General features: G+C 35.2%; 1 protein-coding gene and 1 long non-coding RNA gene across 2 annotated transcripts; one reads left to right on the top strand and one right to left on the bottom strand.

Annotated features, from left to right (window-relative positions):
* The first annotated feature begins 763 nt into the window (after positions 1 to 763).
* Positions 764 to 17534, top strand: LOC126830234 (apoptosis-inducing factor 1, mitochondrial). Its single transcript, XM_050560584.1, has 17 exons — positions 764 to 887; positions 1868 to 2073; positions 2816 to 2882; positions 6182 to 6342; positions 6584 to 6714; positions 7767 to 7857; positions 8393 to 8477; positions 9031 to 9107; positions 10229 to 10337; positions 11150 to 11194; positions 11330 to 11392; positions 11956 to 12044; positions 12561 to 12701; positions 13912 to 14054; positions 15216 to 15369; positions 15979 to 16131; positions 16898 to 17534. The coding sequence occupies exons 1-17, from the start codon at positions 803 to 805 to the stop codon at positions 16970 to 16972; spliced, it is 1875 nt and encodes a 624-aa protein (XP_050416541.1). The 5' UTR covers positions 764 to 802; the 3' UTR covers positions 16973 to 17534.
* Positions 17535 to 20350: 2816 nt separating this feature from the next.
* Positions 20351 to 22700, bottom strand: LOC126830250 (uncharacterized). The gene is made up of 3 exons (XR_007683776.1): positions 22567 to 22700; positions 21000 to 21208; positions 20351 to 20559 (listed from the first exon to the last, which is right to left on the bottom strand). It is a non-coding gene; the product is annotated as an uncharacterized LOC126830250 (long non-coding RNA).
* Positions 22701 to 22835: the final 135 nt, after the last annotated feature.

The raw sequence follows: 22835 nt of genomic DNA, 5'->3' as shown, positions 1-22835 counted from the left end.
TAGAAACCAATGTAGGCCTAAGTTTTAAATGACCTGTCGAATTCAAGTCAAATTGATCGATTTGCATAATTGTTGGACCAAAATAATGTTTTCCATCTTCGTAATTATATCCCGGTTGAAGCAGACGAGTAGGACGTTAGCCTAACCCCCATTTCAGTATACCAAAAAATTGGGGGAGGGGTTAAGGGTGCCCAAGTGGGTCAGGCGCTGGCTCGCTAGCCTGGAGGTCGGGTGTTCGATCCTTGCATTTGACGAGAATGTTCATCTCGATTTTCCGGCGTGGTTCACCCTTGTCATTGACGCAGGACGGGGAGGACAGCTGTCTAGTCGTTCGGAAGGGACGAAAACCCGAGGTCCCGTGTATCGGCGTGCAATTAAAAGATCTCTTGACAGTTGGAATTCGATATAGTAGGCCGTAATGCGCGCTGTCCGGGCAAAATTTCCCTATTAGCACACTGTATGGCGCAGTCTATGCCTGTCTTCATTAGCCCAGTTCGGAGGACGTTAAACCCCATTCATTTCATTTCATTTTTAAAAACACGTGGGTTTTCTCCGGGTCCTCCGGTTTCCTAACACTGCTAAAGACGCCTACGCGCAAGCGAATTATTGAAATAAAATTGAACCATATGTGAGTCCCGAAATGACCTAGTTTATGTCGAGTGGACGTTAAACCCCATTTCTCCCTCCCCCTAACTCCTGAAGACGGGTTACTTTGGTAAAGGGAGGTAAACCTGTAGGCTATTCTTTTCAAATAGAGTTAGAAATTGTACCATCTAATGACACGAGGGTGAAGGTCGGAACCATGTATCGCTTTGCAAGTTTGGGGAAGATTTCCCCTTTATTTAGGGGATTTTCAACAATAACATACAATTCCAAACATATAAATCGTGAGTTTTTCAATGTGGGGTTATATCTACCAGTGTCACAAATCATAATACTGCATAAGCCAGTGTTTACATTTTACACGTGCACCTCGAACGTGATAACTCGGCTCGGCCATCTCGAAGGTCACAAAATGAAAATACCGGTTTATCTATCAATATCATCATTATTTTTATTCCAAAATAAAGGTTTCATTTTCACCAGAATCATAACGCTGCAATCAGCTGCAATCATAAGACTGCAACTGCAATGGCATTGACCATTGACAATGTGGCGTGGCTGGGTTGTAAGGTTGTTGTAAAGTTCAAGCACTGGAGAGTGAAGTGAAGTGAAGACTTTGGACTTTAGGCAAAAAACATTTGTAGTGTGTCTCTTAACTGGAGTAAGCAATTATTTGTAAACGCTTAGACAGATCTGACAATCGACTGCATTCAACATTCCTCGAGGTCACTGAGTTTATCTATCAAAATTTTGCTTCAAATCCTTCTCAAAACATTGTATTCGCCAGGGAATACCCTAATTTAGCTCTGAACGTAGGCCTCATTACATTCGCCCTGTACGTTCAGGAACTGTCCTATCTAACCCTTGTCAAAAAACTCGGCCCTGTGCAACTTTTTACTGCTAAACGGTCCTGTGTCTGTCTTTGTGACAGCCTAAACAATGTAAAGGAACATTTTAATGAGGAAATAAGACCTTGCTTACCTCACTAGAGTCAGTAATTGCAACACAACATGCTAAACGGCTTGGCAGAAGCCATTGAAATCTAAATATAGGGTAACACACAAATTTACTTAACTCGGCCATGTAAGACGAAACGAAATTTAGGTAAACATGTAAAACAAAATTGGAATTTTTGAAAAAAATTTGATTGTAATTGGGCTAGGCAAAGCAATAAATGACTGAAGATTCTCAACTTTCAAAGATTCCAATTTTTTTTCCCCAGCTTACCTAAATTTCGTAGGCCTACATGTTTTTTTTTTTTCAGAACTAAATCTTCAAAATGTTAGATGTATGGGAGGCTTGCAGTCAGGATGGAAGCCAGAAAGACAAGTAGCTATTGAACAGAAAATAACACTAGATGATATACAAGTACCCGAAGGATCTTGGCAGGAGAGCTATCAAAAAATAAATTCAAAAAATAACATGATGTTAATTGCAAGTCTTGGCTTTTTTGGAGCCACAATTTTTGCTGTAAGAATTAAATTTTTATTTTACTGTGAATACTTATGTAACTGATGTGAATGAAACACCATGAATGGTCATGGCTATGCGTTTAAACACATCTGGCTTAATTCAAAGACAGCAAGTATTATCTGTCAAACTAAACTAATGAGGGTGGTTGAATGATCTAATGTCCTTGAGATCATGTCTCTTATTAAACCTGTACGAACAGAAATTACGTACAATACATGTCTGATAGCCATAGGTAAGGAGAAGATGGAGGAGACATCAGTCAGGGTTTTTAGTTCAACTTTCATATAAAAGGGTAAATAGAACACCCTCAATTGAATCATTGAATTCCTGATTTGCTAGAAGACCATCAATTCATCGTATCTTTGTAAATACTGAAAAGAATTGAACTGTCTTTGGACTGATATTCCTTTTAGAGATGGGGGTGGGGGGGCGAATAGTTATCATAAGGCCTGTCATAGAGTCAACTGGAGTGGTTTCGATTCCCCTGTTTATAATATGTGACAAGGAGTAGGGTTGCCTGTGCAACCTTGAGGGTTTTTTACAGGTTCTCCAATTTCCTTCCACTGTGAAGGACCCCTATGTGCAGGACTACATGTTAGTCCCGAAATGACCTAGTTAATAATGTTAATGTTGAGTGATCATAAAACCCCAACTAATGTTTTTATGTGTTTATTTTTATGTTGTTTCATGTTAAAGCACTTGTTCAATATTAGATGGAAGTTTATTTATTATTTGACAGATGTTGAAAACTGGGGCTTTATATTTACATAGAGAACCTGACATAAAATCCATTGAAATTAACGTCGGTAAGAATTTTGTAACAATATAGTCACATCAAACATCAGGGTTTTGTTGGATTTATTCCAGTCAACACTGATGTACTAAGCTGTCCTATTTTGTGTCTAATTGGCTTGTCCTGCTATCTGCTGAGCATTTAGATGACTTGTTTTTTTTTGGTTCTTCTTTTTACAATGTCCCTCGTATCTTTTTATGCTGTTTTATGAAATGAAATTGGGTTAACATCCTACTGTCCGGCTCCAACTGGACTAATGAAGACGGGCATACGTCTTACAGTTTGCTATGATGGAAAGTTTGCCCAGGCAGCGGTACTATGGCCTACTCTTATATCAAATTCCTTTTACATACATGCCAATGTATACACAGGACCTCAGTTTTTGTTCCCATCCGAAGGACTAGACAGCTCTCCTTGTCAGGCCATCCGTCCTGCACCACTGACAATGGGAAACCATGTCAAGAAGTCATGATGAACTTTCTCGAACACCCGACCTCCAGGCTAGCAAGCCAGTGTCTTGTCCACTTAGCCACTGTGGCTCCCTGCAACTTGCACACTTAGTACTTAGTTATATGGGTAAAACATTTTTTGGGGACACATTAAAGACCACATAAGATGGCCAAAAAATTTTTTTCGCTACGTGTAACCAATAGTTACTATATCCACTTTACGGCAAGCTCACGCCTATCTGATTAAAATTAATTCGGCTATTAACGTCTTAGTATCCGTCACGCAAAAACGCTTTTCAATTTTTCAATTACGACCTTAATCCGGTTGATTCGCTGGTGACGTCACAGGCACTACACATAGTATATACATTATCTATACACAATATATCACTACCTGTACAGTATATCTCTGATATACACATCACGGTCCAATTAACACGTGACTGGCCTAATCATAATCACCGAATTATCGTCTTGTACTGCTATAGATTAGACATTTTGTGATTGGAGTATTTTCGATTGAATTTAAAATGCTTTATCATGCCGTAGACCAATTTAAGCGTCCTTTGTTTAAAAAGGTCACGTGACAGATGAAGACGACCCAAGCAATTAGCCCATTTACCGGTAATTTGGATAATATTTGATTTCCCAAACTATCTCTATATAAGCACAGAAATACAAATAGTGCCAGTAATTTGTCGTTATATTCATTATTGGCTATATATAATTATAATAACCATTTCTATACACAAACAACTTATATCGTAACTCCATTTGAAATTCACGGCGAATATTTAATTGTTCAATGACTATGCATAACAATAGATCGCCCTCATTTCTCAGCCAATCAACGCTGGGAATCTTATTACCGTGTACGGTGCCATGCATACTACGGCCGTAGTAACTGACGTTAAATTTTGGAGCGACAATTGCATGGGATTCATGGACATGAATATCAAATACACGTGCTCATCGTAACTGACGTTCCTGATGACGTTTGGTGAGCTATTAAAGTGTGAATGTAATTGTTAAATACTTTTTTTATAAAGAAGTTAAACGATGTTAGACAATAACCTAATCTTATCACAAACGTTTATCTATCGAATAATTTATATTCAGATTTCGTATCAAGTCCATTAAATATTGTCTAAACGCCAATCAACAAATAATACGAGGCTACTTTATTACAAAAACATCGGTGAACAAATCTAAAGGGCACAACGTGTCAGAAAGGTCCATACATATCGGACCTAGTTTGTTCACCCTTTCGAAATAAAGATATTATTATTATTAATTGATTATTGGGTAAAAAATAATTATAAACAACTGATGAGTAATGTACGATTCAACGATTAGTTGTGGTGTGGAGAAATTTTTGCAGCAAAGTTCCCCCGTAACTTGTGTCGTTCGTTCGTGGAGTTTTAACACGTTCTACCTAGAGTGATGTCTTTGATCTGGCGGGCTAATAATAACCTAATCAGCATTCTTAATCCAACATCTTTACTTGTAAATTAATTTATAACCCCATGTGTGTGCAACGCTAATCATTATCTACATCGTTATGTAAATTAATTTATGGCCCCATGTCTGCAACTTAGTCGGATTGATTAATGATAGATATTAACGACAGTACACTTTATCAATACACAAAGATAGTTAGATGACCATTCTCAATCTCTTAATTCTAACGTATAATATTGAGATATTTTTTCGTATTTCATTTTTACGGTCGATTTCAGAGTAATGAAGTCAAATCCACATGCAGAAAGAAAGACGCCGTACGATGACTACAGGAAATCGAGCTATGGATCGTCATTAAAAAATCACATTTCAGTCATGTTTGACTTTAATGATTCATTTTGCATGACCACATGTTTTACTTCTGTACTCTTTTACTCGGGAAATTAGAACCACAATACTCTTCTGACGGAAATATATTTCGAATCGTTTGGACTGCACACGATGGTAGAGTCGCTCTTATCAAAAAGTCACTTTAAAACACAGTTTTAAAATCGGTGTCGTGAGAAGAGAGGGCGGAACATTATAAAACAAATTCTAAATAGGATCTTAAATTAAAATAAATTACAAAACAAATTATTCCGCAGTCAATTGTTTTATTTAATTAGGGCATTAAGGAGTCAGTCAAGCGTTAATGAATACATACGCCAGCTGTATATAGGTAATTAAGGAATAAACATTCCGAATATATATGCATTCGGTCACTGTGACGTCACTGGCGTCTGAAGGGATTAAGAGTGTTTTCGATAATTGGCAAAGTTGTTTTTACGGGAGGTCTATTTTTGCGACTTTGAGTGAAGATAGCTGAATTAATTTCAATCAGATTGGTGTGAACTTGCCGTAAAGTGGATATAGTAACCATTGGCTACACGTATCTCAAAGTTTCCAGACCCATCTTATGTGCACTTTAAGGTTTCGAGACCGAATGTTAGAGAGCCAGTGTGTCACCCTCTTAGCCACTGTGACTCCCCTACTCTTTTATGGTTAACCTTGTAAAGCAGAGGATATTGTTTAATCCTCCATAACAGTGTTCATGTACCGTATACATAGCAGGCCTTCACATAAAAGGATCGTGATCGTGATCGCTCTCCTGGACACATCTGGATGTCAGTCGAGGTGTGCTTTTTATCGCTCGCCTCGAAGTCAGGAGAGCTTTTTTTGACTCTCCAGGAATTTATTCACGTGAATGCCTGAAATAAGCATTAAAGAATTAAGGAAGGACAAAATATGATTTTTCGTCTGATTCGATTTTATTCAAGTTTGATAATAATTTAACATAAGAATGTTAAAGATTGAATTTAAGATAAGATTTTTTTGTAATTTTGATTTTGATTAAATATTTTAGAAACCGATCCAGAAAAAATAGAGGCAGCAGCTAAAATAGCAGCTATGGACTGGAGTACAGTACCAGATATTCCTCCACATGTACCTTATCTTCTTATTGGTGCTGGAACAGCATCTTTTGGTGCTTTTAGAGCAATCAAGTCATTAGATCCTACTGCCAAGGTATGTTTATCACAAGTTTAATTTTCAGAATTTAGAATCTTTGTCCAGTTAAACCCTGCCCAGAACTATAGATAGATGTTTTGTTTAAATATTTTTGATTATTTTGATTTTTAATGTTACATCTACTTATGGTGGATTAAAATATTTTTCTGTCTTTGGTCTGTCTATGATTACCGATAGGATTTTTGTGCAGTTTTAGTCAAATTGATTGAATCACGAAAATGATAATATTGTTTTATAGGTTTTAGTTATTGGTGGTGAAGACAACATTCCGTATATGAGACCACCTTTATCTAAAGAACTATGGTTCAGTGATGATAAAGCAGCCGTAGAAAATTTAAAATTTAAACAATGGAATGGTAAAGAAAGAAGGTAATATATATTATTACTAAAGATATCTTGTCATGTGCCATTACACCACTGTACTACGAAATAAAGTGGTGAATTTTTTACCTAGACCTATTTTTTGTTTATGTATTTATCAACCGTAAACATAGAAGTACTTGTTCTTAATCTACTTTGATATATATTATACTGTTTATGAAGCTGTGTCGAGTAAACGAGCTTTGCTACTTAACTACAAAGTACAGTGGTGAATTTTACCTGCACATATTTTGGTTGATACTTTGGTACACAATAACTTTAGTTCTAATTAAGTGAATTGAAATGAAATGGGGTTTAACGTCCTACTGTTCTGCTTCTAAACTGGGCTAATGAAGACAACTAATTAAGTGAGAGTGATAAAACTTGGTGTATAGTTTCATTACATCAATACCTTGACTAAGTTCGATAATGAACATTTTTTGCTCAGGGTTAGCAAAGCGATAAGCAATTTGATTGGTTGAAACTTTAGAGATCAATGACTTTGATGCAAATTGAGGTTTTTTTTTCATTACATCAATACCTTGACTAAGTTTGATGATAAGAATTTTCTGCTTAGGCTAAGTAGTGATAAGCAATTTGTTTGGTCGAGACTTTGGAACATAACAACTCTGGTTTTAATTTAATGTTTAAACTTAGTGTAGATGATCATTAGGTGAATCTCTTGACTGAGTTCAATGATTAACATTTTCTGCTAAATAACCAGAGCTAAGGAATTTCATTGGTCGATGTTTTGAGACAAGATAACTTTGATTCTAACTGATGGAGAGTGATGAAACTTAGTGTATAGTTTCACTTCCAGGTACTTTAAAACCCTGACTGAGTTGGATCGTGAACATTTTCTGCTTAGACTAAGTGTAGATAATCAGTTTGATTGCTCGATACTTTTGAAAAAGATAAACGTCCAATTAAGTAATGTGTTATCTATTTGTTTTAGGATTGAGGCGGGAGACGTCAGCCTCACCGTTGAAAAAGCGTTTGTTTTTATTGTATTTGTAATTTGTGTATGAAATATGCTTTATTGTTTCTACTCTCTGTTGTAGTTTATTTTTTGAGCCTAATAGTTTTTATACTGAACCAAAGAAATTACCATATCAGGAAAATGGTGGTGTTGCCGTGGTAACTGGTAAAAGAGTAAGTGGTTCTCTTTCTGTTGATTATCTCTGATCCAATCTGATAAAAATACAGATCTATATTTCGTTTTTTTATACTTTCGATGGCCTACACTACATGAAGATCTGACTGGTTGTAATGGGAGGTTGCATCAGAGGTCGTACAAATGGTTTTTGAACCTATGACGTCAGACATTGGTTAATCAATCAGCACTGATGTTTCTAGTGGTTTACCCACAGTTTCGTGCATCACACGCCAAGAAGTCGCCATAAGAGATGGTTTCATTGGCTAATCACTCACGCTATCCAGAACGCAGGTTATATAACAACTCTTCCAGATCCTAGTGTTGCAAAGCCAAGTAAAATGAAATTAAAATGTTTCCTCGTCATTGTCACTGATGTACACATTGCAATTGGTATGCTCATATAAGAATCTTTGTCATTTAGTAAACATGTAACCGTAGAAGAAAAGAACCATGTGTTAGTCTCAAATGTTATTTAAATATGAATCCGGTTTAAATAACTGTGTATGTAACAATGGCTTTCTGTCTTTCTAGGTTGTGAAATTAGATGCTGTACAAAGAAAAGTTTATTTAGATGATCGAACAGAAATTACATATGATAAATGTCTGATAGCCACAGGTAAGGAGAAGATATGTATGATAAATGTCTGATAGCCACAGGTAAGGAGAAGATATGTATGATAAATGTCTGATAGCCACGGGTAAGGAAATGATAAAGGAGACATCAGGGTTTTAGTTCAACTTTCATATAAAAGGGTAAATAGAACAACCTCAATTGAATGAATTCATTGTATCTTTGTAAATACTGAAGGGGTTGGATGGCCGAATGCTTATGTGCGTTGTATTTTAAGGTCTGTCGTTAAATCAACCTGTGGTTTCCATTCCCTGGTTGTAGTGACAAGGAGTAGGGTCGCCTGTCCAACCTCGTGGGGTTTCTCTGGGTCCTCCAGTTTCCTCCCACTGCTAAAGACCCATACTCGCAAGCGAATTATTGAAATAAAATTGAACCAAATGTTAGTCACGAAATGACCTGGTTTGTGTCATGGACCTTCAACCCTCTCTCTCTCTCAATTGATATTCTGAGACTTTTAAGTAATGAAATAGTTTATTTAATTCATTGCAATTGTTCATTTAATGAATGATTTTTTGATGACATTAAAATAAATTTTCAGGAGGGCGACCAAGAAGTTTACCGATAATAGAGAAAGCATCGGATGAAGTTAAGAATAAAGTTATTTTATTTAGAACTGTAAGTTGTTTTCTAGTAACCATGTAGTTTGACTAGCTGTAAGGAAATAGTATCATTATTGTACCAATGGTCAGCATTATCTCTTATCTAACAGATTAAAGGAGCTAAGTCTCTAACTCAATATTTTCCATAATATTCGAAATTAACACAAATTAGAATTCAATATGGGTCCATTTCAATGATGTTGTTATGTTGCCATGGAAATGTTGGATCCTAATATCAATATTTAAGGCACATATCGTTTAGGGCGCAAAACCAATGAACAAAGAAAAACATATCCTACATTACAATGCGGCAGTAAATAGTACTGGCTGATTCACAAATGATAAAATAATAAAAAAAACGTGAAGAATGGGCTAAATAGGGGTAAACGATTGTCGCTCAGTTTGGACTGTTCGGGTATTTCACCGAACATAAATGATTAAAAATTACAATTTGTTTTAAAAAATTTTAACATAAGTCATTTTATGCACATTCATATTACATTAATATGTGCTTTTACACCCATTTATGGTTCCAAAAAATAGAGCCATACACCCTTTAACCCAGACTCAAAAATTGCAAATGACACCATATTACTGAAACTGTGTCATCATCTATAGAGTTATGACTTATTTTTAAGCGTGCATGGTTCCTAGATTATTGCATATTGAACATACAACCAGGCCAGTGAATGTTGAAGAATTGTCTGATGGCCAAAAGAATCGGATCAATTTACATTTCCGTAATTATAGTACTGTTAAATAATTTGAGATAGACTACAGGATCATTAAAATTACTGTTAAATGTGCAAATCACTTTGATTGTGAACTGAATGATGCTGATTATGTCTATACAGTGCATGATTCAGGGTGTTACAATATTAACTGTTTGTTGTACACCCTACATCCTAATATAAAGTTTTCCTGAATTCTAGGGATTATAAGGGAATGTGTATTATATACGGTGTATTAAATGTTATACATACAGTTATTATAACAACCTTTACAATAAAATAGAACATGTTTATGATTTTGGAAATATTTGTAAACAGTCTGGATTGTTGTCTTTTTAAATGAAATGTCTTTGCTAATACCAAATATTTTTTGTTTAATTAATTTATTTTGAAACTGTTTTTGTAGATAGATGATTTTAAGAGATTAGATAAAGCGACCCAGAAAGCTCAGTCTGTTGCTATTATTGGTGGAGGATTTTTAGGTAGTGAATTAGCTTGTGCTTTAGGTAAAAGAGGTAAGTCAGATGTCAGTAGATATAACTTAGTATTATCCACAGGTCACAATCCACTGGAATACAACTACTGTATTACTGAGCCAAGTTTTGACTAGGAAGTTATATGTTTCGTTTATTTTGTATTACTGACAGTAGGGCTTGACGGTAATTTCAATATATCGCGGTTTGGAAATTATATTGACGATAATTTTAAGACCGCAATATTCCAATATATCATTTGACGCCAAGTGCCAACAGTTGCACTACAATATACCCTGAAAAATTACTTCCGACATATCACGTTAATAATGGACTATATAACTAAGAAATAATACATATTTTTCTGGTAAATATAACCCTGACTAGTCAATGCCCTGACGTCCAGTCACAAAATATATAAGATCTTGTGACTGGTACACCGAGACTATAAAAATATTGAAAGTGAAAATAAAAAAAACTGGAAAAACGTTACTCTAGTCTTGATTATCAACATTCAGTTTTAATTTGTAAAATTTCGGCTTGTCGGCGATGTCTATAGTCATCAATAGGTTCACAAACATCTTGAAAATGGCTGCCGATGAAGTAGTGGGAGTTGAAGTAGAAGAGACATGGTCCTGGTTTTATAAAATATATTTAGTATGATGTAGGTTATAATAATAATAATAATAACTTTATTTAATGAATAAAACAACCAGTATGATAATAAATCAAAGGGTACCTAATTCAAGGCCTAGATTTAAACTATAAATAAAGAGAGATTGCTGTTTGAGAGGACCTTCTTCATCAGCCCAGTTTGAGACAGACGGTATAATAGTAGTGATTTATTATTTCAGCTAGTACTAACAGAATGAAAGTATATCAAGTTTTCCCAGAATCAGGTAATTATTTCTTCACTTTTTATTTATCTTTTTCTAAAGGTCTGCTTGAATTAACCAAGGACAAATTTTGTTAGATTCAAGACAATGTCTTGGAATTAATTAATATATATTGTTATATACCTTTTTATTTGACAGGTAATATGGGACATGTTTTACCAGAATACCTTTCAAACTGGACTACAAAGAAAATTGAATCAGGTGAGATTCCTGTATTTTTTTTATCCTTATAAAAGTCAGAGTTTGAAATATGGTAAATGCTCGAGCAACGGTATCTTCTCTGAGTTTTCCAGTAGACAATGCTGGAAAGCTGTTAAATTAAATCATATTTAATAATTGTCAAATTGAATATAGGTTTCAAGAGAAGTTTTATAAAAATAACATATTTTACAAATATCATTATGGATCATATGGCTAAATGTAAATTTTAAACATGTGTTCTAAGTATAAGGGGGTGGGGGGGGGGGGCTGGATGGCCAAATGGTTAGTATGTGCACACTGTATCATAAGGTCTGTCATTGAGTCAACTGGCGTTGTTTTGATTCCCTGCTTGTACTGGATAAGGAGTAGGGTCGCCTGTCCAACCTCGTAGGTTTTCTCGGGGTCCTCTGGTTTCCTTCCATTGCTAAAGACCCCTATGCGCAAGCGAATTATTGAGAAAAGAAATTGAACCATATGTTAGTCCCGAAATGACCTAGTTTGTGTCAAGTGGATGTTCTCTCAGTATTAGAATAAATTATATTAATGTGCATTTGTGTTTATAGAGGGTGTTGAGGTACTTACCTCAAGTAAATTAACATCAATAGAAGCTAAAGGTAGAAAGATAGTGCTAGGTTTAGATACAGGTAAAGAGGTAAGTAAATTTATATGCTGTGAAGACGTTTATTTCTTGTGAAAAGACTCATGTACTGTTGATCACACTTATATATCCTGATGGTCTAGATTGTACAACAGACTAACATTATGGGATGTCTATAGGTTTCTACATGTAGTAGCTCTGAGTGTAAATCAATGGCAATATTACTGTTGAAACAATCTAGATATGTTAAGTGCTTGTTAACATACACACCACCCACTTGTACATTTAAACATTTCTAGATTTAAACATGATAACGGTTGTCTGTCTAATCACATCAGGTTTCTTCTCTTTCTTCAATCTACATGTAATCTACATGCAATCTACATGTAATCTACATGCAATCTACATGCAATCCATGTCTTGAAATGAGGAATACTGTATATTAGTCCCAAAATGATCAAGCTTCTGTTAACCCACATTTTGTATTATTGATATTGAAAGTGTGTATTATTGATATTAAACATGTTTGTATTATGGATATTGAATGTGTTTGTGGTGTTTGTATTATAGTTGAGTGTTGATCAAGTTGTAGTAGCCGTTGGTCTGGAACCAAATGTTGAATTAGCTGAAACATCTGGTCTAGAACTAGATGATGTACGTGGTGGATTCCGTGTTAATGCTGAATTAGAAGCTAGATCTAATCTTTGGGTGGTAAGTCACAAATAATTTACAATTTATATAAAGAACTAATCCTAGTTGACGCCAGGGCCTGTGGGGTGGTGGGGGCAGCTGGGATACTTTTCCGGGGACCCTGAGGTATGCCGAGTAATGTTTTAAAAATAATTTGTTGGCGTAAATTAATAAAAAAAAAATAAATGCCCTGTTACTTGATAGTAAGGTAAAAGAAAACTGGTGAATTTTCTGAATGTGGGTACCTAGTGGTGTTGGTAAGATTAGAATCTGATTCTGTCAGTCCACACTTTTGGAAAAATTGGTGAATTAAAAACTATAAGCCACCTGCCCGGGCCTCGTTCCATTTCAGGCTTTTGTCATGGTCAGGTATCCAGGCCCCGGCAGATAATTGGGATCTAGTTTGGGCTTGTAGAACACTACAGTGATGCTGAGCACTCCAGTGTCGACCATGAAAAATTTTTCTTTTTGATATGTTTGTGTCTGATGGTCACGGTTTTTATTTTTCCTGTGAAAATCGTATCGTCTGATTATTATTACATGAGTAAAACTAAAACGTAGTACATTTATTTGGTATGTCATATGCTGTTGTGTGAAATCTCAAAGTGACCTCCAGTTACCCAAGATGACCATGAATCTTTCAAAAATTTCAAGCCTGGCGGGAGAGGACAAGTTGTCTTATTTTCTATTATGCTTAGCTCACAGGCGTCTTTCCTGTAGGAGGAAACCAGAGTACCCGAAACCCACGAGGTTGAGAAGACGTCCCTATCTCCAAGCCACACATGCTCTCACCAGGGTTTGAAACCACGACGGCAAGCCAGAGGTAACCAACCAGCTAGAGCTCGAAGCGTTAGACTCTAGGGCGACCTTCGGTTGCACGGATTTTCATACTATAGTCGAACCATCTGCATGCGAATGACATTTAGTTCAACCAGTGGTCGTGACCAGCCGTACCATGCGATGAGGCACGGTCAGGATAGTTCAAAGATGGCTGACAAAACTGACACTTGAGAAGATTTTCTGAAAAATATAATAAAATTGCCGATGGCCGTTGCGTTATTTACACCTTGGTCGGTATTATAGGGCCCATGTTAACACCTGAAAGTTAGTGAATGGGCATTGTAGTATAGATGTTAAATTTGATTTTTTTTTCGTCTTTTTTGATGAAACTAGGCCATCCCAATCTCCCTGATTAAACATGTGTTTATATTCCTTTTTATCTGTATTACAGGCGGGTGATGCAGCATGTTTTTATGATATTAAATTAGGCAGACGTCGTGTAGAACATCACGATCATGCTGTAGTTAGTGGTAGATTAGCAGGTGAAAATATGACAGGTGCAGCTAAACCATACTGGCATCAATCTATGTTCTGGTAATAAATTTATTTTTATTGTACACAAGTTTAATATTAAATGATTCTGAAGACATTAGCACTTAGCTTGTTGGTAATGCTAGATCCCGATTGAGTCCACAATCTAGTAGTGTAGATATGTTTGGTACGAATACGACTGACCGCAATATCTGATAAGACCTGATAGGATCACCACGATTACTCCACGATTTCGATCATTGCACGAATCATGATAGTGGGAACCTAGCATGAAGTTTTATCATACAGCTTTATACGTTGGGGGTGGGTGGTTAATTTCAAATTAAATTATATGCAACGGTTTTTCTCCAATCCATTGCAAGATATAGATATAGATGATATAGATATAGATTATAGATATATAGATATAGATGATATAGATATTTATATAGATATAGATATTTATATAGATATTGATATAGATATAGATGATATAGATATAGATATTTATATAGATATATAGATATAGATGATATAGATATTTATATAGATATATAGATATATAGATATAGATATTTATATAGATATAGATATTTATATAGATATAGATGATATAGATATAGATGATATAGATATAGATATTTATATAGATATACATATATAGATATAGATATATAGATATAGATATTTATATAGATATAGATATTTATATAGATATTTATATAGATATAGATATAGATATTTAAGATTTACTGTGAAATATAGCATGTCATGGTTTTCAAGGGGGAGCCACTGTGGTTAAGTGGGCAAGAAGTTGGCTCACTAGCCTGTAGGTTGTGTGTTCGATCCCTGCATTGGCCGAGAAAGTTCATCTGGATTTTCCGATGTGGTTTCCTCTTGTCAGTGCAGTGCAGGAAGGAGGGCCTGACAAGGACAGTTGTCTAGTCGTTTGGATGGGACAAAACACCTAGGTCCCCTGTATACAGTGGCATGCACGTAAAAGATCCCTTGGTAGTTGGAATTTGATATAAGTGTAGGCCATAGTGCCTCTGCCCGGGCAAAATTTCCCTCATAGCACACTGTATGGCTTATATACGTCTTCATTAGACCAGGTTAGGAGCAGAACAGTAAGACGTTTAACCCCATTTCATTTCATTTGGTTTTCAAGGAGTTGAGCGATAACTAGGTGAGAATATTTACTATAATACAATTCTATATTTCTAGGTCTGATCTGGGTCCTAATGTAGGTTATGAAGCTATTGGTATTGTAGATTCTAGTCTACCAACTGTTGGGGTTTTTGCCAAGGCAACCCCTCAAGATACACCAAAGGCTGTAGTAGAAGCTACAGGAGAAGGAATACGTTCGGAAACAGAACAGGTATACCTTTCACTCTCTGATAATAGAAATAATTACACATCATTGATGTTAATGGTAGCCGTTAAAAATAAGAAAATATTTCTACTAAAATTCTGTTTTGTTTACCATTGCTTCAATGTTAAGCCGTGCAATATATTAAAATGTTTCTCAATTTTGAGTTCCCATTAATTAAAGGGAGCCATGGTGGTTAAGATGCTATCCTGGAGGTCACGTGTGCAATCCCAGCATTGGCCAAGAAAGTTCAAGGACAGCTGTCGGAAGGGACAAAAAAAAAAGACAAGGGCCCCGTGTATACATTGGCATGCATGTAAAAGATCCCTTGGCATTTGGAATTTGATATAAGAGACCATAGTGACGCTGCTGGGCAAAATTTCCCTCATAGCACTCTGTATGGCATATGCCCGTCTATATTAGCCCAGTCGAAGCAGAAAAGTAGGATGTTAAACCCCATTTCATTTCTTTTCACGCATTAATCAAAATCCTATCTGCATCACTGCAAATTTACAATATTATTTTCCATTATGAAATGAGTTAAAGTGGAACCAGTGTTGGTACAAATTTCAAATTGTTCTAGAGAAATAACTAATGAATTTATTTATTTGTGTTTAGGAAGCCGTTCCATCACCACCATCCCAGGTAACACCTTCATCACCTAAAGAAGGTGAAGATTATGGTAAAGGTGTTATTTTCTATGTTAAGGATAATGTTGTTGTAGGTATAGTTTTATGGAATGTTTTCAACAAAATGCCAATAGCTAGAAAGGTGAGTAATTTTACTAATGTACTGTCTACTGTTGATTTTTATGATAACTTTTTTATCCCCAACTTTTCGTAGGAAAGAGGTGAGTATTAGAATGGTTTTGTCCGTCAATATTTCTGTCTGTCCAGCTGTCTGTCTATTATACCTTTTGAAGAACAATAGCTCTGCTTATAATTGAGGTAGATGTTCATCAGGTGATGAGCATCTTCTGCTTAGGGTAAGCTGGGATAAGCGATTTGATTTATTGATGCTTTTGAACCTGATAACTGTATTTCTAATTAAGTGATAGTGATGAATCTTGGTGTATATTTTCATTACATCATTACCATGACAATGTTTAATAATGAAAATATCTGTTATTGATAATTAGATGCTCATTTCTATCAAGTTTCTAACGATGCCAATTGTCAAATAAATATATCTTTAAAGGGGCATTATGGGAGATTAGATAAAAAGCTGGCAATTCTCGCTATAATAATTAATAACTAGATAATGTAGAGGGAATATGCTTATTACTGAAGTCGTAATGATAAAAAACATAGTCTCGATTATCCATTTTTGGATTTAATCACCGATGAGCGTTGAGCAGCAGATCGGATTAAAATTCAGTGAAAATCTGACATATAAGATGGCATCGCGAGTTGATTAAGCTTGTTTCATGTTAATAAATGTCAAATTAATAGTTTATATAAAGACAGGCAATAAGCAGATTTACCTCTTGTATAATGTATGTTTAATAAATACGAATGAATATTTATTTATTTTTCAGGTGATAAGAGATGGAGCTGAAAACGAAGATTTATATGAAGTAGCCAAATTGTTTAATATTCATGAATCATCATGATCATTGAAACATTAACTAGACATTGTTTCATACACAATAATACACTCGGACTCACTACTAGATGTATCAGTGAAGTGCTTTTTATCACTGAAACCTAGCAATGATGTTTCAGTCGATGTCTGTGATTCTCGTAAAATGGCAAAAAAATAGGAATAATGTGACTTGATGATTGGTATTCCTTTATTTCCCGCATATTTGTTTTAGGGAATCCCGATCATCAAGTCGCATTATCTCTATTTTTTTGATGTCACCATTCTCCATTTTAGGAGAATCACAGACACCGGTGTTTCAGTGATAATGAATTAATGACAAAATATCTCTCCAACTTTTCATCATGTGGAAATGATGGGCCATATACATGTTTTATACATAAAGACATTAAATTATGATATAGTCAGAATGATTTAGAGAAATAGCACCATGCATTTTTTGAACCATGGATCTCAATTTGAGAAGAATAGAATATGTTGATATTGGATTATTTATGTAGCTATAAATGTGCGAGTGATTTCAGTTTTGTATATCTCAATCCACCAGAAAATAAATTATTTTTACATAGGTATTTTTTGCTTTATGTACTCCATTTTGACACAAGAATACTGGCCGCTACCATATTTTAATAAGTTCTGGCATCTTGTCTACTTGAACCATATTTATGGTTTAACCATATAAAAATATGGTTTAAGTAGACAAGATGCCAGAACTTTCTGATACCATCATATCTTCCAGACATATATGTTTTATATCTCTGCATTGGCCGAGAAGTTCATCCGGTTTTATCGACATAGTTTCCCTTGTCAGTGGTGCAGAACAGAGGGACTGACAAGGACAACTGTCTAGTTTTTTCGATGATACGAAAAATAGAGGTCCGGAGTATACATTGGCATGCACATAAAAGATCCCTTGGCAGTTGGAATTCGATATAAGGGTGGGCCATAGTGCCGCTGCCCAGGCAAAATTCCCCTTGTTGCCTGTATGGCATATGCCCATCTTTATTGGCGAACAGTAGGATGTTAAACACCAGGGCCGAATGGTTAGCATGTGTATACTGTATCATAAGGTCTGTCATTTAGTCAACTGACGTGGTTTCGATTCCTCGGTTGTATGTGATGAGAAGAGGGGTCGCCTGTCCAACCTTGTGGGTTTCCTCCCACTGCTAAAGACTCCTACGTGCCAGTAAATTATTGAAATAAAATTGAACCACGTGTTAGTCCCAAAATTACCTAGTTTGTGTTGAGTGGATGTTAAATCTCTTTTCTCTCTCTCAGTTACGAGCTAAACAACTCCAACATATTTCATAAAGGTCAGATCCAGAAGTGGGAACAAGTTGCAGGACCTTGAGTACCGTGTGGAGTCCCAAGACCTGTTCAATTTCCCAGTTTGTCATATGAGTCGGGAATTCATGGCAAAAAATTAAGACCCCACCCTGTGACACAAATCCTTAGCTTTTCCAAATTGAGGGTTGCCATGACTGATGGTGATAAATATTTCAAGTTGGGTCTTTCGGTCACATGACAAATTAAATCGTAACTAAAACCTCTAAGGTGCCAAGAAGATTTTGTAATGAAGGGAAATAACTCTTGAACTTACTATCGAACGATATAGCAGCCTATCAAGGGCCAACAAGATTTTGAAACTCTGGAGGGGATTATCGAAACTATATTGGATATAAAATAGAATCATTAACCTATGTATTTGTATCGGATAAACAATTCATACAATAACCCATGTATTCGTATCCTCAAATTATACCCCAAAAATAACTTCGGACGGACAGACCCGAAAATCAGAAGAGGTAAATTAATTTTTCATTGAGTGTAGCATTAAAAGAATATTGATATATACGTTTGTTTGTGATTTCTGCGTATTGTATCTTGTCCGTAGATTTGTTTTGGGTTATTGTGTGTGGTGCAATCCCCCAGCATTTACTATTAGTATGAATGCCAGAAGATGAATATTGTACCCTTTCGGAGATAAAAAAGAACACCTAACTCCACACCATGAAATGTTTCCCAGCTGATATAGGGACCTATTTTAGTTTTAAATGACTAGTACCCACTTAACTAGTATTACTTAAATAGTCTAACAATTCCAGTCTAAATTATCTCCCTTTGACTACCACGTGAAATAGCATCAGTTATCTACATGTTAAAGGGACAATAACACTCTTGCCGGTTTGAAAGCTCTAGAAAATAAATAAGTGTCCTATGTGTTGTGTAAATTATTCATTACATCCTATTTTACTTGTCCAGAGGGTTAGAAAATATTTTTAAATCGAAGTTTCATTTGAAAAGGTTTACTTTAGACGTTTCAAACCATTGTGTTGAATTTTTCAAAAATTTTAAATAAGGTGTGTTAAGATGAAATTTGTATCATCAATTAATTGAAATATTCTAAAATAGTACAATTTGTTGACCAGAATAAAGATTGGGACATATTATTCAGTTACAACAAGAGTGGTATTGAGCCTTTAACTAGCTCTTCCTACAGATTATAGCTCAATCATGCATTGACTTATAGGAAATACTCCAATCCATCAGTTAACCACATATTCTGCATATATATACTTTCCCCCTCAAACAATTTTATGACCTGTGACGCTATTTACAAATTTGACCCTATTTAAACAGACATTATGCAAGAGGTAAATCTGCCTATTGCAGATCTTTCTTTAGGCCTTAAATGTTATATAAATTATTTATTAGACATTAATTTACAAAGACCATAATCAACTCTCGATGGGATGTCATCTGATGACTCTGATATTTAGATTTAAATACGTTTTGCTGTTGATTTAACGTAAAAGTGGATAATCAAGACTTTGCAACAATGGTAGCAATGACAATCAAGGCTACACTATTATTGTATCACCGATATCTCGACTTAGAGTGAACTAATTTGATTGAAATTTTCAACATATCCCTTTTCATTATCTATTTTTTTTAACTAATTTAGCGAGAACTGTCATCTCTTTATCTAATCTTACCTAATGTATCTTTAAGTCAGGACCATTCAGGCTGCACTGATCAACACTATTACTTATGAAGACCATTGTAAGGGGCATTATGGGAGATTAGATAAAGAGTTGACAGTTCTGGTTATAATAGATAACATAAATCGAATATGCTGAAAATTTCAGTCAGATTGCTTCACTCTGAACTGAGATATTGGCTTTTGAATTTTAGGCTAGCCTCGATCATCATTACTAAAGTCGGTACAATAAAAAACATCAAGAGTTGATTATGGTCTGGATAAGTTAATTAATGTCTTAATTAATAATTTAGATAACATTTCAGGCCTAAAGAAAGACGCTGCAATAGACAGATTTAGCTCCTGCATAATGCATTTCTTTTCATATTTTATATACAATACACAAGACAGTATTTAAAAATTTATTGATGGTTTGATATAACGACAATTCAATAATCCACAAAACTTGGTAGTATATCTATAAATAAAGTCAGCTCTGAAATAAAACTTTTTCAGATTTCTTAATCTTCATTCTACTAAATATTTTCAATTTAATCAAATTTCACAGATTTTAAAGGTGGTTCTCCATGCATATAAACTGCGTCAAGCTGGTATGCCTGCAATAGAAAAAAAAACATTTAGAACTATCTTATAACACTACATTTATGAAAAAACATGGAGCTAAATGACAATGAAATTATTTGAGTAAAACTATCACGCAGTCCTCTTAACTGTCCTGACTTTCTACCAATTCTGGATGTTATGTGATGTGTTTTCAGTTATGTTCATTTATAACGGCTCTTTTATTTTTGCAATCTTGCGTAATTTTGTTGACCTGACAACATAACTGCCATAAAGAGTCAATGGGGAATTTGACGAAAACCAAAAATTGAATTTTCAGTAATGTCATTGGGGAGTGGTCAGGGTTAATACTAATAGATGTCTGCTTTTATCATATTCATACAAACTGAAAATTAACACTTGAAAAACTGTTATCCATAAACCCATTTAAAGCTATGAAGGTGATCTTTTATAGAAAAGGTAAATTTTTACTTACAGCTACTGCTGTTATAGCAAAAAATACTAGTGAACCAACTAGCATCACGTTCTGTGATTTGTTGATTCTATCCTGTTGCTCCTGCCATGATCCTTCTGGAACAGGAATGTCATCTAATGTTATTTTACCATCAATAGCTATTTGTCTTTCTGATTTCCAGTGAGCTGGGGCTTCTCCACTCATACATCGTAGAACTTGTGGCTGTGTACCTGAAAAGGTAACAAAATGAAATGAAATGGGGTTTAACGTCCTACTGTTCTGCTCCTCCTACTGGGCTAATGAAGACGGACATATCCCATACAGTGTGTTATAAGGGAAATTTTGCCCAGGCAGCAGCACTATGGCCTACTCTTATATCGAATTCCAACTGCCAAGGGATCTTTTACGTGCACACCAATGTATACACAGGTCTTTGGTTTTTCATCCCATCCGAACGATTAGACAGCTGCACCACTGACGAGGGGAAATCATGTCGGAAAATCCTGATCAATCTTTCTCGGTCAATGCAGGGATTAAAAACGCGACCTCCAGACTAGCGAGCCAGCGTCTTACCCACTGTGGTTCCAAAAAGAAAGGTAACAGGTAGTCTAAAATAATATTAATAAAGGATTGTTACTAGCATTATGTCTTCATATGATGTATTCTAAAAAGCTTACTGAAGAAAGCTCAACCACACAATATATAGGCCTACAGTTTGAAGCAATTTGAGTTGGCTCTTGATGCTTTTATTTTAATACACTATTATTCAATTAAAAAATATTATTCCTCAATATAAAAGGTAGGTTGCCAGGCAATGAAACATATGCCCACGGCAGCTAAATCATCGGAGCAGCTGACAAGGGTTGTTTCATATTTATTATTTTGTGGGTACGGTAATGAGGAGCGTTTACAATACAATGATGATACCAGTTTGATACAAATCAGATGATAACTTTTATCATAAAGAGCGTTTACATGGTTCTACAAAGTGAAACAAGGGCAATAAATCTAGAAAAATCAATGGAAATTCTTGAAATTAATTTTTAAATAGGATTCTTCATCTCATTAAATATGTACCGTAAACAAAATGCATTTCAAAACAATCGGATGATAAATCATAAATGTAGTCTGTAGACACAGGAATCTGACCTTCTATCCGTATATATATGCATACACCGTGTCGTACCAGACAATATATATTTATTATATATTGTCTGGTACGACATGGTGTATGCATATATATATATATATATATACGGATACAAAAGAAAGTCAGATTCCTGTGCTGTAGACTACGGCCACATTTCCATAGTGGGGGTATAAAAAGTTCTGGCATCCATGCTTGATGTCATTCACTTTTTTAACTTCAATATATGCAAACCCTAAAACTAAACTGATTACATAACTTTACATGAATTACAGCAATGATATCTGATCATAGTCATACATGATGCAGATGATTGCCAAAGAATCGAAAGATTGAAAAGGAAGTTCTCTTTCTGCCGATTAAGTTGGAGTGACAGAGATGGATTTAATTTCAATTTGACATTAAAGTAAATCTGACAAGATAGATAAAATAACAACATACGTGCAATCGACTTTAATGCTCTGACAGCGGGAAGTGCCCTGGACAACATTATTAAAGTCTACGTGACAAGACAGTCGAAAAAATAAACGTGACCTTCCCAACGAATAAGACAACGGAAGCGGTAGAAAGTAACCTACCCCGCAGAAAATATTAATCGATGAACTTAAGAAAAGAAAATTAATCTTTATTATTTGAGCAATGTGTATTTAAATGAAGTACATTATGAAATAATTATCTGTAAATTTTAAAGTAAATTTATTTATAAACTT

Source organism: Patella vulgata, chromosome 8 (genome assembly GCF_932274485.2).
Source record: "Patella vulgata chromosome 8, xgPatVulg1.2, whole genome shotgun sequence".
Taxonomy (NCBI): Eukaryota; Metazoa; Mollusca; class Gastropoda; family Patellidae; genus Patella; species Patella vulgata.
This window is presented reverse-complemented; position numbering and strand designations above follow the sequence as displayed.

What these genes read in the sequence shown, in the direction of transcription:
- LOC126830234 (XM_050560584.1), top strand. Translation starts at nt 803, where the DNA reads ATGTATCGCTTTGCAAGTTTGGGGAAGATTTCCCCTTTATTTAGGGGA. An exon ending in TTGTGCTTTAGGTAAAAGAG is followed by an intron (nt 10,338 to 11,149) that starts GTAAGTCAGATG and finishes TTATTATTTCAG; the next exon opens with CTAGTACTAACAGAATGAAA. An exon ending in CTAGATCTAATCTTTGGGTG is followed by an intron (nt 12,702 to 13,911) that starts GTAAGTCACAAA and finishes TCTGTATTACAG; the next exon opens with GCGGGTGATGCAGCATGTTT.